Consider the following 15916-nt stretch of genomic DNA (forward strand, 5'->3'; position numbering starts at 1 on the left):
GACATATATATAGTTTTAGAATACATATAAGAAAGTTGTACATACTCATAAGGAAAATGTTCTTTTTTTGTATTAAAGTTTTACCTTTGTGTTTCTATCAGAAGAATCTTAGCATTGTGTAGCTTCTTCCTTAAATCTTAAGTTTTCCTCCATCTCCACCTAAAAACTGCTCTTAAGCATGTCCTAGGAAACTAGACAGATTTATGGACACTATCAAATAAAGCAGAGCCCTTGATTTTGGTCTTAACAGAGTTTTCTCAACCAACTCAATGTACCCATTGATTTCTATTCTTGTTATACAGTTAAATACATCCTGAACTATTGTCTTCTTTCAAGACCAGCTGATTTTGGTGCTTCCAAATAGAATCCACAACTCAATAAACATATTTTTATTGTCATCATTCTTGGACTACAGCATATGACAAAAATAGGGAAATAGATAATGCATATGCTGTGTACAATGTCATGTTATTTGTCTTCGATTATTTTAAAATTTACTTGCCTTAATTTCTACATTTTTTATCCACAAAAGAAGTAGAATCTTCAGGTCATAGTTCAGTATATTTCACAAGGCCTATTTTTCACACCAAATTATTTTAAGTAGATGACTCCATTTGCCCTGTATAAAAAGCAATTTGTCCTGTGTTTCATTCTGTTATCTTCCTGAGTCACTCCTCCTATAGATCACACCCTGTTGGGTCTTAGAGGGGCCTCCTGGCAACTGGTGGGTTCCACCAAAGGCAGGGTTGGCATAGTTCTTATATCCTCATGTCAGCCTTCATCCATGGAGTTCTCTTGGGATAGTTCAGCCACAGGAGCTGCCTCAATGGAATACTCTGGCAAATGCAGTAAATGTAGCTTTCTACTTCTGACACCACTAATTAATCCTGGTTTCAGTATTTAAAACTTTGAAATAAATGGATCTTTAAACTATATGAGAACAATGTGATAACTCATTAGAACTATCTTTCAATTTAAAAATGATTTCTTAATTTTATATTATCCTTTTCATTAATACAACAGGGTTTTTAGTATTCTAATTAAAGTTACTTAATTTAATTTCTTCTCCATATTTAAAACCAGTCTATCACCTATTTAAAAAATAATTAGGACTAGTTTGTTTCTTTTAAATTACCTTTTAAAACAATTGGTGTTCTTATAAATCTCCAGATACTCATAGAAAAATGTTGCACTGACCTCTTATAGAGAATGTTATGTGCTATTACATTACAGTGGAGTTGATTTCCTTACCCCTGGGGATGTTACGGTCCATAGTCTACTTTGAAAGAAAATCAGCATCCTATTATTTTAGCAGTTCTCTTATATATTTCCTAAGCCCTCTATATGTCTCTTAATATTTTGATGAGTAGATTTCTACATAGGCATGAAAATAAATGATTTTGGAAAAAAAAGATAATAATCTCCAAAGCTATAAAATGTCATAGAGTTGCCTATTCCAAAATCAGATAATGCTGATGAATATAACATAGGCAACAGCATTCTTCTAATTTGTGTGAGGTGTAAAAAAAATAAGCAGACTGTGATGCTTCAATATCGTCTAACAACTTTTCTGTCAGGGTAGTTTAGCATGACCATTTCTTAAAAGCAGACAAATTTCTGAGATTCTTGTTTACTCCCTCTTAAACAGACTGTGGCAGTGAAGACGTTTGTCCTCAGTGATTTAAACTTGTTACTTTCTGCAAATAGTAGTAAAATCTTTGTAGGAAAATAACTGAGAGCCTGCCAACTTTGTGTTTTCAGGATTTGCAATGGCTTTAATTTTTACTACTTGTTTTTCAAAATATACTTCTAAAGCAACTTTAATTTGCTAGATAATGGCAAAAATTATCTTAATGTATTTTCTTTTACCTCAATGTTGTTTGTCTCTATTTCATTTCTTCTCATAGTTTTTCATTTGAACACCTCAAATCATTTGGAATATATTTTAATAAATCATATGCTATTGTGTTTCTAATGCATTAGTAAAATTTATAAATATATTAACTCGAGAATAATTCTTAGGTAGTCCATGTATATAACACCTTCAAAATTAACATTATTTTGCCATTATCTAGAAAATTCATCATTGAGCAGCATTAATTTTGAAGTTGGAGACAAATGGCATTGGGGTAAAGAAAATGTGGGATTTTTTTGGCCAAATGTCTAACTTATTTCTCATTTATTTGTAAAATTTGTAAATGTATTGACTTGAGAATGACTCTTAGGTATTTCCTGTGGACATCACCTTCAAAACTGATGCTGAACCATGAATAATTGAGTTGTGTGTTTGATTTTCTTTAGTTAACTTTGTATCAATATTAAAGTCTTCTCTAGTTTCCCCATAAGAATTTGTGGTCTAACAGATCAAGTATCTTTTTAAAGACAAGATACAATGCTGTTGACTCCATTTCCTTTATCCCCTAAGCTTAAATAGGAAAAAAAAGATAAGCTTATAGTCATTATTTTTATGCAAGTTTGAGGTACATTTTAAGGTAATATAGAACCACTTAATCTTTACTTGGATTGTAATTTTTGGCATTAAGTATCATGGGGCAACACTTACTAAGAAAGTAAGTATTGAATATATAGAATATATAGAAATATATATTCTAATTAAAAGATAAAAAATAGTGTCTGCTACTACTCTTGGTTTCACTAGCAAAATAAGAGACAGTAAAATATATATATTTTTCTGCTGTCTTGCATAATATTTGATATCTAACACATTAGTGTGTTGCGTTGACTTGAACTGATCATTTCACTTATTTTTCAATAGGCAGGGTTTAGTTGCCTGATTAATATGATCAATGTAGTCATTAGCTGTTTTTTTTTTTTCAGTTGAGATTTTACATCAGTTCAAAATAAATGGAAAAAGTGCCAGATCTCCTCTGACTTAAGTTGTGCAATACTAGCTATTGTTTTGTCTGCATAGAAACTGCAAAATAAAATTTTAAAAAGAGATGGAATAGGAGCTTTGCTATTTAAATAGCCATGTTATTTTACACCACACAGTTAATTGGAAAGTTTCTCCACCCTTGAAAAATGCATATTGGTAAATTGCATATTGGTAAATATGATGATGCAAACATGAGCTCTAGGTACAATATATTTTAGTGAAATAAAACTCATACTAGAGGTGACCTGTGCAAAGGGCTTTATCTGTCTTATTCCTTCCTCTGTCCTCAAGTGCCTAGAACAGTGATCATATGATCAATGCTCAGTGTGTTGAATGATGAATGAATGGCCCAACGATTGTCACAATATCTAGGGAGTCTTTACCGGTTACTTCATGAAGACAAAGGAAAAAACTCAATCTATTGGATGAAAACTTTGTATAGTCATAGTTACTATAAAGCCAACTTAAGCATAATTATATTTGCTCATTATAAATAACATATATGGGAGTTATAAAATTATTTTTCAATTCCTTTCTGTTGTCTTAAAAAGAAAGGGGGTCATTTTTCCTTTGTTCCCTTTTAAGACTATATGCCTGTCTTCTAACTAGAATTTGCTAAACCTGTACCGCTGCCAGATAGTTTAGGGAAATTAACTAAAAATGTAACAACAATCTGATAATAAGGGATCATAATTTTATGTCATTTTCTCTTTCTTAAAAGTTTTAGAAATTTGAGAAATTTTCTTGAACTCTTTGTTCCTTATAGTAACCTGTATAGTAATAGGAAAGCTATAATGACACCCATTTTATAGATAAGGAAAGTAGAAGTTGGAGGGATGCATGAGCTATTCATAATCACAAGTTGAACTGTAAATAAAAATGATCAAAAGCCCAGGGGATATTTGTTTTTTGCCTGTTACTCCTGTGAAACTGGGAAGTTCCCTAGATGTCACTCTTGGTGACTTTACAACTAGAACTTGCTTTAAGTTCTTGGTACTTTATTTTAAACCAATTGTTAAGTTTGTTCCTATTTTTATTTACTATTGCAATGAGTGAGGGCACCTGAAATTTGAAAATAACATGATTATTTTTAAAATATCAGAAAAAATCAATCAACTCTTCAAACAATTTCATGTAATAAATTAAAACGCAGTCTAATTTAACTTACCAACTATATTTCATTGCATTCAGAGTCTTCTGAATATTAATTTTCAATCTGTTGTTATAATTTTTATGAAACCATCAATATTTCAACTGGGCATTAATCATCTCCAAATAGGCAGATCCTCAAGAAAATTATTTTTATTAATTAATTTGTTTCAAACAAATGTTATGACTTTTATTTTGGAAAATTATTCTGTTATTCTGCTCCTTACTTACATTTCGAGAACAATGTTTAGAAATTTAGTATTAAATATCCATGTATTTAAAGACATTTAATTTAAAAAAAATTTATTATACTTTCAGTTCTGGGATACATGTGCAGAACGTATAGGTTTGTTACATAGGTATACATGTGCCATGGTGGTTTGCTGCACCCATCAAACTGTCATCTACATTAGGTACTTCTCCTAATGCTACCCCTCCCCTAGCCCCCTACCCACTGACAGGCCCCGGTGTATGATGTTCCCCTCCCTGTGTCCATGTGTTCTCATTGTTCAGCTCCCTCTTATGAGTGTGAACATGTGGTGTTTGGTTTTTTGTCCTTGTGATAGTTTGCTGAGAATGATGGTTTCCAGCTTTATCCACGTCCCTGCAAAGGACATGAACTCATCCTTTTTTTAAAGACTTATTTAATTTTTAACAAAATAAATTGTTTTTGTCTATTTTCTTTCTTTCTTGTTTTTTGTTTGTTTGTTTGTTTGTTTTTTGATGGAGTCTCGCTCTTTCTCCCAGGCTGGAGTGCAGTGGTGCAATCTCCACTCACTGTAACCTCCGCCTCTTGGGTTCAAGCAATTCTCCTGCCTCAGCCTCCTGAGTAGCTGGGATTACAGGCACGCACCACCATGCCCGGCTAATTTTTGTGTTTTTTAGTAGAGATGGGGTTTCACCATGTTGGTCAGGCTGGTCTCGAACTCCTGACCTCAGGTGATTGGCCTCCTTTGGCCTCCCAAAGTGCTGGGATTACAGGCGTGAGCCACCACACCCAGCCTAGTCTGTTTTCTAATAGAATTGTTTATGTATCTTAAATTGTGAACTAAGAATTTAGGCACTTTTTTCACTTGAAAAAATATTTTTAAATTCCCCCTTTTTTCTTTTCTTTCTTTCTTAGTTCCAGGGGCAGTGTTTGATTTACAACTTGCAGAGGTAGAAGCCACGCAAGTAAGAATTACTTGGAAGAAACCACGACAACCAAATGGAATTATTAACCAATACCGAGTGAAAGTGCTAGTTCCAGAGACAGGAATAATTTTGGAAAATACTTTGCTCACTGGAAATAATGAGGTATTGCATTTTTATTTCACTTATTGGTGAACCCTTTCTGCTTGGTTCTGGCTCTGATAGCTTGGAAGATTTGCTAGCACCCACACATGTAATATTTGACCACTTACTAGTACAAAGTAAAGTAAATTTGGGGCATGTTGATAATCTAGCTAGATCATATTTCATTTTAGGTTATGTATTATTAGTTAAGTGCTATTATTCCTTTTCATCATATGAAAAATGTTAATTGTGCAATTAAACAGGACTAAAGGTATTTTCATAAGTTAATATTATTTTTCTAAATTAGTTAATGAATTGTTCGGAAACTCTTGTTATGATTTAAGTGCTCTTTCAAAGGATGTGCTTGCAATTTGGAACAGTTGCCAGTGAAAGGCACAGTAACTTTAGTAGCTGTTGTTGACAAATGATTCTGTTCTATTTGGTCTTGGGAAGCTAAATTTCTCAAAGCTGCCTCTTTTTTTTTTTTTTTCAAAGTACATTTGATTAAGAGTCACATTACTAAATAAAAGAAATTTAAGTCATTTCATAGATTTTATATAAGAGGACCAGGATCTTTAGGCAATGTGTTTGCTTCTATTCACACTGGAAGTCTTATTTTTTTCCTTTTGTTTCTGTTAGGAAGTACAGGCAACACTGATTTTTCTTTCCACTGTCTTTGTTCACCTCACTTCATCAACTGTTCACCTGTGAGACCCTTTCAGCCTCCAGGCTAGTCATGTCCAGATACTGGCTGCTCCCTGGGGCATTCAAAGAATAAACATCCTTAGGACCAGTGCAGCAATCACTGGGCCTTAAAGACAAACATGATAGTTATTCAGCACCTGGCGTCTGCTGTGTTGTTTCAGAATTGCTGCTGCTTCTACCTGTGCTGTTATTTTCCGCCACACATGCTTTCATTCTATTTCTAGTCCCAGCCTTCCTCTATTTCTGGCACTTACCTGTATGTGACAGTTGACCTCACCATGTGCTCAATGCATTCTGGCCACCCAGGACTTATCACTCCAAGTTGCTCACCATCTTCAACCCAGGGTTAAATTTTAATCCTATGTTGATTCCTTTCCTCTGTGCAAAAGATGTTGAATTATGCTTTCTGTGATACTCTAGTTGACAACTCAGGCAAAGGGCAAAAGCTTAACCCTTTGCTCCTGCTGAGAAGGTCTTAAATTAGATACTGAGCTTTCTTAGTACTAGATGACAGGTTTCCCACTTCTGCTAATGACATCTGTTGAATGGGCGGCCACACCTGTTTTTCCATGAAGCTAAGAGGTTCTAGAAAGGCTTTTTTTTTTTTTTTTTGTGATTCTGTCTCTATCTGGTCTGCAATTCTCGTCTTATAGTAGAGAGCACATGAGCTTTGGAGACATACAAATTTGGATTTAAATTATGATTTTGTCTCTCACAGTGCTATATAGCAAGTGGTTAAGACTGTAAACCAGGTTTAAACTCTAGTTCTGCCATTACTAACTGTTTAACCCTGGAAAAGTTAGCCTGAGCTCTCTGAACATCAGTTTCTTCTTCTTTAAGATAGTGATTATAAGTCCCTATAACAAAGGGTTAATAATGAGAATTTAATGGGTTCATGTGTGTAAAGAGCTTAGAACTGTACCTGGCATATAGTAAGTGCTGTGCTAGATAATTGTGACCTATTATGATCATTAATCTTGGCATAGGATCATCCACCTTAGTTGCTACCCAATATTACTTCCCTTATACTCTCTCAATGAAAGGAGACATTATGCTTCTCTTTACTTCTCTGATTATATCTTTCTTTATTAGATCAGACTCATTTCTGATATTTCTGCTTCCCCATGTAGCTGGTGTTTGGGTTTACCTTTCAGGAGATTGATGTGGGGAGACAGATATGACAGAAGCTTTAAATCCAAATGGCCCTGGGTTCTTGGCCTGACTCTGCCGTGTTCTAGGTCTATGACCTTAGACAAATCAACTTTTGGAGACTTGGTACCTTCGTTTATATAATGGGGCTTATATAGCCACCTTACAGGGTTGGGAGTAAATGACATAAGAAATACAACTTGTGGATTAGTGTGTTCTTCATTTGTTTTTCCTTTCTTTGACCTTGGTACCTCTCTCAGGATGAGGACTCTCTCTTCCCATTTCTATTGATCTTCTGAAAAAGTAGCCTCATTCCCCAACTCAAGAACTCTTTAAATGCTTGAAATCTTATTAGAAGTCACCAGTGACCTCCCCAGTGTGCAATACAAGAATTAAATATTTTTAATCACCCTTGCGTTCTTATCTCCTTCAAAATCCATCCCTCTGTACCCCCACTTTTCAGCTTTTGAAACTATTTGTTCCTTAATACTTTCTGCAATTGTATGTACTGTGACATTGCAATCCTTTGGCCTTGCACAATTAAAAATGAAAGTTCAAAAAGCTAACTCTCTCTATTTTCTAACTTTTTAGTAAAGATGTTCCACAGAGCTTTGGTTTCAGCCATCTCATAACATTTTCTTTTGAAGACCTAACAGTTTCAATCACTGCTTCCTATTTGTCTGACTCTTTTGCCTTACTTTCTACTCTGATCCTTCTCTCTGATGCTCTGAATTCCTAATTGCAGCCATTTGTGGGAAGATTCCACCAGGGCTCATTACATCTAAATTAATTTCTCCCCATAAAACAAAACAGGAATCTTCTTTGAGATAATAAGGCCTTAACGATGGGAGGGAAGATGTGACATTGGAATGAGGACAGAGATCTTGGGACACTGATAGTGACCTGTGTAGGTTCCCACAGGGCACCCATAAGGTCTGTCCAGGCAATTACTAGTTTCAGTGTGTCAAGAATAAGGCCTAAAGAGAGGCTGACTTGAAGTCTCGGTACCTGGGTTTAGAATTTTCTAATCCCTCTGACTGGACATAACACAAATCTCTGACCTGAAGGTCATTGTCTAAGAAACCATGGTCCAGAAGGCTTTAAGAGTGAGCATTTACGGCATTGATATATGTCTGATGTTTGTCTTTTTGGATAATGGAACAATTATCCTCTCTGTCATGAAGGCTTGAAACCTTGGAGTCACTTCTGACTTAGATCCTACTTAGCATTCAATAGCCACTTAATGTTAAGATCAGTTATTTCTAAGTCCAGAATGTGACTTGCATATGTCTTTATTTTATTCCTGTATCCCCCACTTCAGCTCAGGATTGCATAGTCCCTTGACTGGACTACTGTTATCTCACTATATTAGTTTTCCATTGTTCCATAACAATTTTCCACAAACTTAGCAGCTTAAAACAATTATAATCGCGCAGTTTCTTTGGGTCAGATGTCTAGGTACAGCTTAGATTGGTTCTCCTCTTAGAGTCTCATAAGGCTGCAAGTAAGAAACTAGCTGAGCTGTGTTCTCATCCGGAGGCTTGACTAGGGAAGAATCTACTTGCAGCCTCATTCAGGTTTTGGCAGATTTTATTTCCTTTTGGCTTTAGAACTGAGGGCCCTGGATTCTTGCTGGCTCTTGGCTGGAGAATCCCCTTAGTGCCTTACAGTTGTTTTTTTTTTTTTTGTCCCATGTGGCCTTTTTCAACATGGCCATTTACTTCATCAAGCTAGTAAGAAGGGTCTATATAATGTGATCATGGGAGAGACATGTTATTCCTTTTGCCTTATTCTATTGGTTAGATACAAATCATAGGTCCCAACTAACTAAAGAAGAGGAGATTTTACAAAGCAGGAACAACAGGAGGTGGGTATAGTGGGTATCTACCTGAGAGGCCATGCACTACACTCCCCCAGCCTACTATTTTATATTTCAAACACTTATTAGAATAATCCTTCCAGATTTAAGTATATTATTTACATTATGAAAGTAACCTAATAAGAATTGAGAACAGATGACGAAGGTATATATGTGTTTAAGTAACCTAACTCTTAACTATCATTGCAGAAAATCAATAGATTCTAAAAATGAGTGTTAACAGAGCAGTACATGCATATTATTTAGTGTTTTAGGGGTAAACACCATAAAAACTGAAAACAGGAGTGGTTTAAAGTGTTGCTTCTGGGAAGTAAGAGGTAGGGAGGGTATAAACAGGGAATTGTTATTTTCATTATAAACCCTTCATCATCTTTTTTTTTGTAGCCATGTAGATATAGCATGATGATTAAACTTAAAAATATAACCCTCCTATGCTAGGCATGATTTGATCTCATTACCCTTATTGAATTTTTTTCCAGTGAATCCCATGATCTATTTGTTTCTGAATAAATATGGATTATTTAAACAAGCTGAAATATGTATAAGATTTTACTTTTAATATTTAAACAAATATTTGAAAATTACGTTAGCAAAATGAGTCTCAGGGTTGGAGATCTTTTATTTCAACTTCCACACTTATATATGTATCTGATCTATAACATTCCTAATAAATGAGGTGAATCCAACCTCTGCTAAAATATTTGATCAACTGTTACAGGATATCTACCACTGCAAAAGTAGCTCCTATCCTATAAGCTTTGAAGTATTCTTTGTTATGGTCCCATAAGCATCTATTTCTTCAGTAATCATGAGGTTTTAGGCACTCTGTTAGGTACAGAAACCCATAGATGAATAAGAAACTACGGTGTTCTTTACTTTGAACTGAAATATTTGTCTTTTAATTTTCATCAGTTCATCCTAAGTCTCCTCTCTAGACCAACACAGTAGATTCTAGTGGTTATGAACATGAACTTTGGAGCCAGGAAAAATGTTCAATCCTACCTCTGCTGTCACTAGTTTTGTGAACTTGAACAGATGACTGTAAAATGGAGATAAAAATCATCTATCTCTTTGGGGGACAATAAAGCAAGATCACATGAGTAAAAATGTTTAACACTCTGTAACACACAGTAGCTTAAAATGTTAGCCTTTGCAGTAACAACAATAATAAACAATGATTTAACTCTTCCTTATTGAAGATAATGGTCAGAGTTTTCCGAAGACTTAATATCCTTAGTTTTTATTAGTCATGGCTTCTAGGTCCTTCATATCATGGATTATATTTCTGTGCATATTTTCCAGTTTGTCAAGGATCCTCTTACTCACCTGAACACAATATTCTGTATGAAGTTTGAATGGAGCCAAATTGAGCATAATTATTTTCTCCTTCGAAGTAAATTTCTTCCTTCTTTCAAAACAGTGAAATAAAAAAAAATCATTTCATTGGGAGCCTCATTCCACTGAGACTGAAGTCTAAAAAACCCTGAAGTCATTTCTGTGGACTGCTCTTTGCTTGAACTTCACAGTCAGATCCCATCCAGTACTTGTTCTATTAGAAACCTGAGACATTTTTCTCCAACAGACATATTGCTGCCTAGTATTACAGACTTCTGAGATTGATATAGATGCATCTTTTCATCCAGCATACTCCTTGAGAATATCAACGTTTTTCACTGGTGAATGTAAGAAGAAAGTCTTGTGCTAAGTGCTTGGCTGGTTGCTAGGAATGAAGCTGAGGACAGAACCCAAGAGTAGTTTAGGAATGTCTTGAGATAGGTTTATTTTATTCAGCATTAGGAACATAAACTGAGTCGAGACTTAAAGATTTGTTCACCTGAATAATGTGTTGAGTGATACGGTATCCTTTAGAAAATTTTCCAGCATATGCTAATTTAAAAAATTTTTCTTTTTACCACTTCTTGATAACAGCACAAATCATGTTTTAGTCTACATTAAAATATAGAAGCATTTCTTAAGAATAAGTCAAACATTTCATTAATTCAATTCAGCAGACCTCCAGTGACCCCAAACTGATAGATATGATAGGGTTTTTTAGAAAATACAATTACATTCACTATAATGAAGATTACTACATGTAAAATCAAGTTGGTTTATTCAGGTGGATTAGGAATTTATCTCTGAAGACTCCTAATTCTTTCACATAAATTCCAAGAATTCCTGGGCAGCATAGGCAAGGCCTTTCATGTTGACAAATTGTGACATTCCCTAACTCAATGGTGCTCAACCAGCGGCAGTTTTGCTCTCCAAGAAACATGTGTTAATCTTTGAAGACATGTTCATTGTCACAACCGAGGTAGCTGGGGGCCAGGGAAGCTGCTAAACATCCTACAATGTACAGGACAGCCTCTGCAACAGAAAAATATCTAATTCAGAATGTCAGTAGTGCTGAGGTTGGGAACCCCGTATTAAATCAGTGAGTTGCGAATTTTTAGGTGTTGCAATGGACTTTTTTCCCTCCTATTTCTCTCATTTCTACTGCTGCTTCTCTCTGCCCCTTCCCACTACTCTCTTAAGTCCAAATTCTTTCCCAACATTTTTGCTTTTAATATTATTACTTTTTTTCTCATTATGAAAACTTAACTAACATCTAACCTAATGTCTTTTCTTAAGAGGTTAAGTGTGAGAAATATTTGCAACATGACACACTTAGTGATAACATTCTGGGTTGTTACAAAGCCAATGTTCAAATCATTGCCCAAGTTATGGAGGGTTTTTCTAATGTCAGAATATCAGAATTTGGGAGTCATTCACATGGTCAAAAGCATTCGGGTCAACTCTCACTTTGAAATGGTAGTTTGTCAGCAGAGATGCTTAACATATGTAATTGATGGGATGCTATGCTTTAACTCTCCATAATTTGTCTGACATGGGATAGAAAATATTGAGAGATTTAATGCAAAACCATAGTTGAGGGGGAAATTCTTTGTGCTACCTCACTATAGTTCATTCTATAGTGCTTTGTACACAGTAGATTTTCAAAGGGTGACTGATTGATAGTGGAAACAGCTGTGTGGTTTGGGCATAAAGTATTGACTGCAACACCAGAGCTTCTCTGAGTTATGTGTTTGTGATTCCTGCCCTCCCTAATTTCCCTGTGGAGGCAGTGCTGAAGTGAGCTGTTGTAAGACAGAAGATCTTTACTTTGTCCCACACCAGGACGTAGGAACAAACCCATATAGAGTTCCCTATCCATAGTTCTTTATCACAACTTTTAAAAAGTAGCTTTTATGGGAAACCTGTTGCTTTTCATGACAGCACTTTTCTGGGTAGAGTGGTAACAAGATTTAGACAATTGCATTTTGTAAATATTTGGAGGACTGAAGATTTTTTGACTCATTTCTCCTTTCTTTTATCTTTCAGAAGGGTTAATATTTAAGTAACTTGCCATTGTAGATAGTTAACTGAAATGCCATAAAATTTCTTGCTTTACTGAACTTTTTCCTGAGCACCTACTTTCTTTTTTGGAAAGTATTAAGTGCTTTGATATTCCTAAGGCCTAGAAAACCTGTTTTTTGGCTCTCTGAGTGAAGACAACTCCAAAACATGTAAGATAATTAAAAGACAGATATACCAAAACTTATAAACAACTGAAACCTATATTATGAATTAATATAAACTCTGAGGGTAAACGAGCATGGAATTGATAAGGAATAGAATTTTTTTAAAAAAAGGGGTTTTGGAGGTAAGTTTTGAAGCAGAACTTGAAAAAAATTAGTAAAAGAGAGTAGATTTTTCAGCATATTCCTTTTTCAAAACTGTTTGATTTTGGAAAATTTTGAACAGGTTTAAAAGTACAGAAAAGAGTCTAATAAGCCTCCATATACCTGCCACCTGGATTCAGTAATCATCAATAGGCTGCCATTCTTGCTTCCGGTTTTTAAATAAATTCCAGACTTAACATCATTTTGTTCCTATATGCCTAAGAACGAATTTCTAAAAACCACGGACATTTCCACCCATAAAATAATGCCATGACCACAATGAACAAAATTACTAATACCATCCTGGTATCATTTAATACCTAGAACACATTCAGATTTCCTTGATTATCTTCACGTCCTATGTTGATTAGGTATGTTCTAATTAGACTCCAAACAAAGCAACATTTTCTTTGATTAATGTGTAGTCTTATTTCCAAAGTCAACATTCTACACAAATATCCAATATTATTTGGCCATAACACCTTTTCCCCATTTTGTTTCAATCAATTATGCTAGTGGGGATGAAGAAATGAGAATCATCTTGTTAGCTCAATGAAAACCTCTACTGTATTCATCCATAATCTGTTCCTGATGTTTTCACCTCAGTATTTGCCGTTTTGGTGAACTTGACATGTGTGAATTACATTATAGGATCTAGGAACAATTGCAGTTACTTTAAATATTCCTTATGTCCAGAGTCTTGACAGGTATGCCATGAATCGTGTGTGAAAACTATTAATATTACCATGTAGTTTTATTCTGGTATGTAACTTCACTCTATTATAAACTATTATCATTGATGTATATCAAGCAGGCATATAGACCTCTCACGTATGGTATACAAATGAGGACAGGTAGTTAGAGAAGCAAAACACATTCTAATACATCAGTATGCCTAGAACACTTACCATTTGGGGGTGAGCAGTTACAATATCTCAGTCATGAAACCTTTGCATGAGGACGTCTTATCTTACCATAAAGAAACTAATTCAAGTCAGAACAAAATCTGTTTCTTCCCAAAATACAGTATTGTTCTCTTAGGAAATACAATGTTCACAATGTGTTACAATGATTCAGGGTATTAGTAGCCGGAGAATGAAATTTTGGAATCTAAAGAAGGTAGTGGTCATGGAAATATGTTATCTTTTATAACAGCGTGATTCCAAAGTCATAGGTTTTTTAAAACTAATACTTGATTTAAGTCATGAAGTGTAACTGTCACAGTCTTTTAAAATATCTACTTTTAATTACAGTATATAAATGACCCCATGGCTCCAGAAATTGTGAACATGGTAGAGCCAATGGTAGGATTATATGAGGGTTCAGCAGAGATGTCGTCTGACCTTCACTCACTTGCTACATTTATATATAACAGCCATCCAGATAAAAAATTTCCTGCAAGGAATAGAGCTGAAGACCAGACTTCACCAGTTGGTAGGTAGAATTTTGATTTTCTATAAAGTGCATTTAAACCACCAGTGCTAGCTAGCACAGAAATGAACCTTAGCTTAGAGTTCAGCCGTATTATTAATGGTCTTTGGGCTGGAGTCGGATTTTTTTTTAGCTGTCGGAAAACCTCATGCAACAAATGGAAATGCCACACAGGCAGAAGCTAGCCCCTCCTAACCCATTTGACCTTCTTCCTGGAGAAAGTAGCACCCTAGAGTCTCTGGCCAAGCTGCATAGACAATCAGTTATTACAGTTGCCAAAGCAGGTGTGATGGGAAGGGATTAACATATCTTCAAATCGTTTACAGGCCTCACATTCTCTACAGCTTTTGACTAATAGCTTTTCAAGTGTCACTAAAGGTAAATAGGTCAGAAAGTTACAACTCTAGTGCATGGTGTGATAAACAGGTGTAGGTGACCCCAACGATGTGGTGATGTCATTAGTGTATACACTTGCTCTTCAGTGTCAGTGGCTCTTACAGTTTCTGAAAGGAGAATGTCATATGTGGCAAATTAAAAATACTCACCTGACACATATTATCTGTCTAGTTTTTCTAAAATGTTAAATCAGAAGAGCATTTTATTACCTTTTCTCTAATTTGGTATTTGTCCCATTCAAAATTAAAAGTGTTATTCTATTTATGGTGGAATTAGTAAAAAAAAAATCACATTACATTCAATAGATGTTTATATTTCACTTACTGATCCATTTTTCTTGTGCAAAGAAGACTGGAGGGCAACACTGAAAATTAAGAGTCCCATGATTTCTGATGCAGACATTCTCTTAAATATTTCAAGTTTGGCCTAATTGCTACTTAAGATTTTAGAAGCACAAATTCTAAATAAAGCGAAAATCTAACATTTGAAATCCTTCTGGGATATTTATTTGTCAGTTATCCAAGCATGCTTGCTTTCAAGAATTATTTGGTTTACTGAATGTATGAACATATGGTGAAATTTGAGTCCAAATAAAACTCTTTATTTATTTAACTCTTTTACTAAAACCTGGTATTGATTTATAATATCTCAATTATATATTTCTTTAACTCTTCTACTAAATCCTGGTATTGATTTATAATATTTCATTTATATATTATTGCCTACTCTTTCTTTTCAGAAAACATTCCTAACCAGCCTCTTTAAGAAAGTTGTTTTCTTAAAAACACTAATGTCATGTTTCAGAGTAATGTGTAAAAACTAGCAAAATTATATTATGAACACAAAATGTTTGTGGTTATTATTGGGAGGTACTCAGAAATTCATAGTAATATTCAATACGATCTCTAAAATTAATATTTTTATGTTTACTATTATTACACATCTACCTTTAATAAAGGTGTGCATGGAGAGATTAATGAATATGGAGAAATCAGGTTTAAGATTTTATAGTCTAAGAAAAAAATAATTTTGATTGTGAAGCCAAACACCTTTCTTTTTTTCTCTTTTTACTGAATTCAAACAGTAACTACAAGGAATCAGTATATTACTGACATTGCAGCTGAACAGCTGTCTTATGTTATCAGGAGACTTGTACCTTTCACTGAGCACATGATTAGTGTATCTGCTTTCACCATCATGGGAGAAGGACCACCAACATTTCTCAGTGTTAGGACACGTCAGCAAGGTAAGGATGTATTTCCTTTGAAACAATTAACTGCAAATATTGCTGTTGTACACTGTGATACTTTTTTT

At 34.7% G+C, this 15916-nt stretch overlaps 1 protein-coding gene across 1 annotated transcript in view; it reads left to right on the plus strand.

Moving 5' to 3' along the window:
- PTPRQ (protein tyrosine phosphatase receptor type Q) overlaps window positions 1–15916 on the plus strand; it is a 236930-nt gene that overhangs the window by 35082 nt on the left and 185932 nt on the right. The window contains exons 10-12 of the mRNA XM_055358903.1: window positions 5169–5341; window positions 14029–14209; window positions 15687–15848. Coding sequence (XP_055214878.1) covers window positions 5169–5341; window positions 14029–14209; window positions 15687–15848 — 516 coding nt within the window. The remainder of the gene's footprint in view (window positions 1–5168; window positions 5342–14028; window positions 14210–15686; window positions 15849–15916) is intronic.

This window comes from Gorilla gorilla, chromosome 10, assembly GCF_029281585.2.
Source record: "Gorilla gorilla gorilla isolate KB3781 chromosome 10, NHGRI_mGorGor1-v2.1_pri, whole genome shotgun sequence".
In the NCBI taxonomy this organism is placed as follows: domain Eukaryota; kingdom Metazoa; phylum Chordata; class Mammalia; order Primates; family Hominidae; genus Gorilla; species Gorilla gorilla.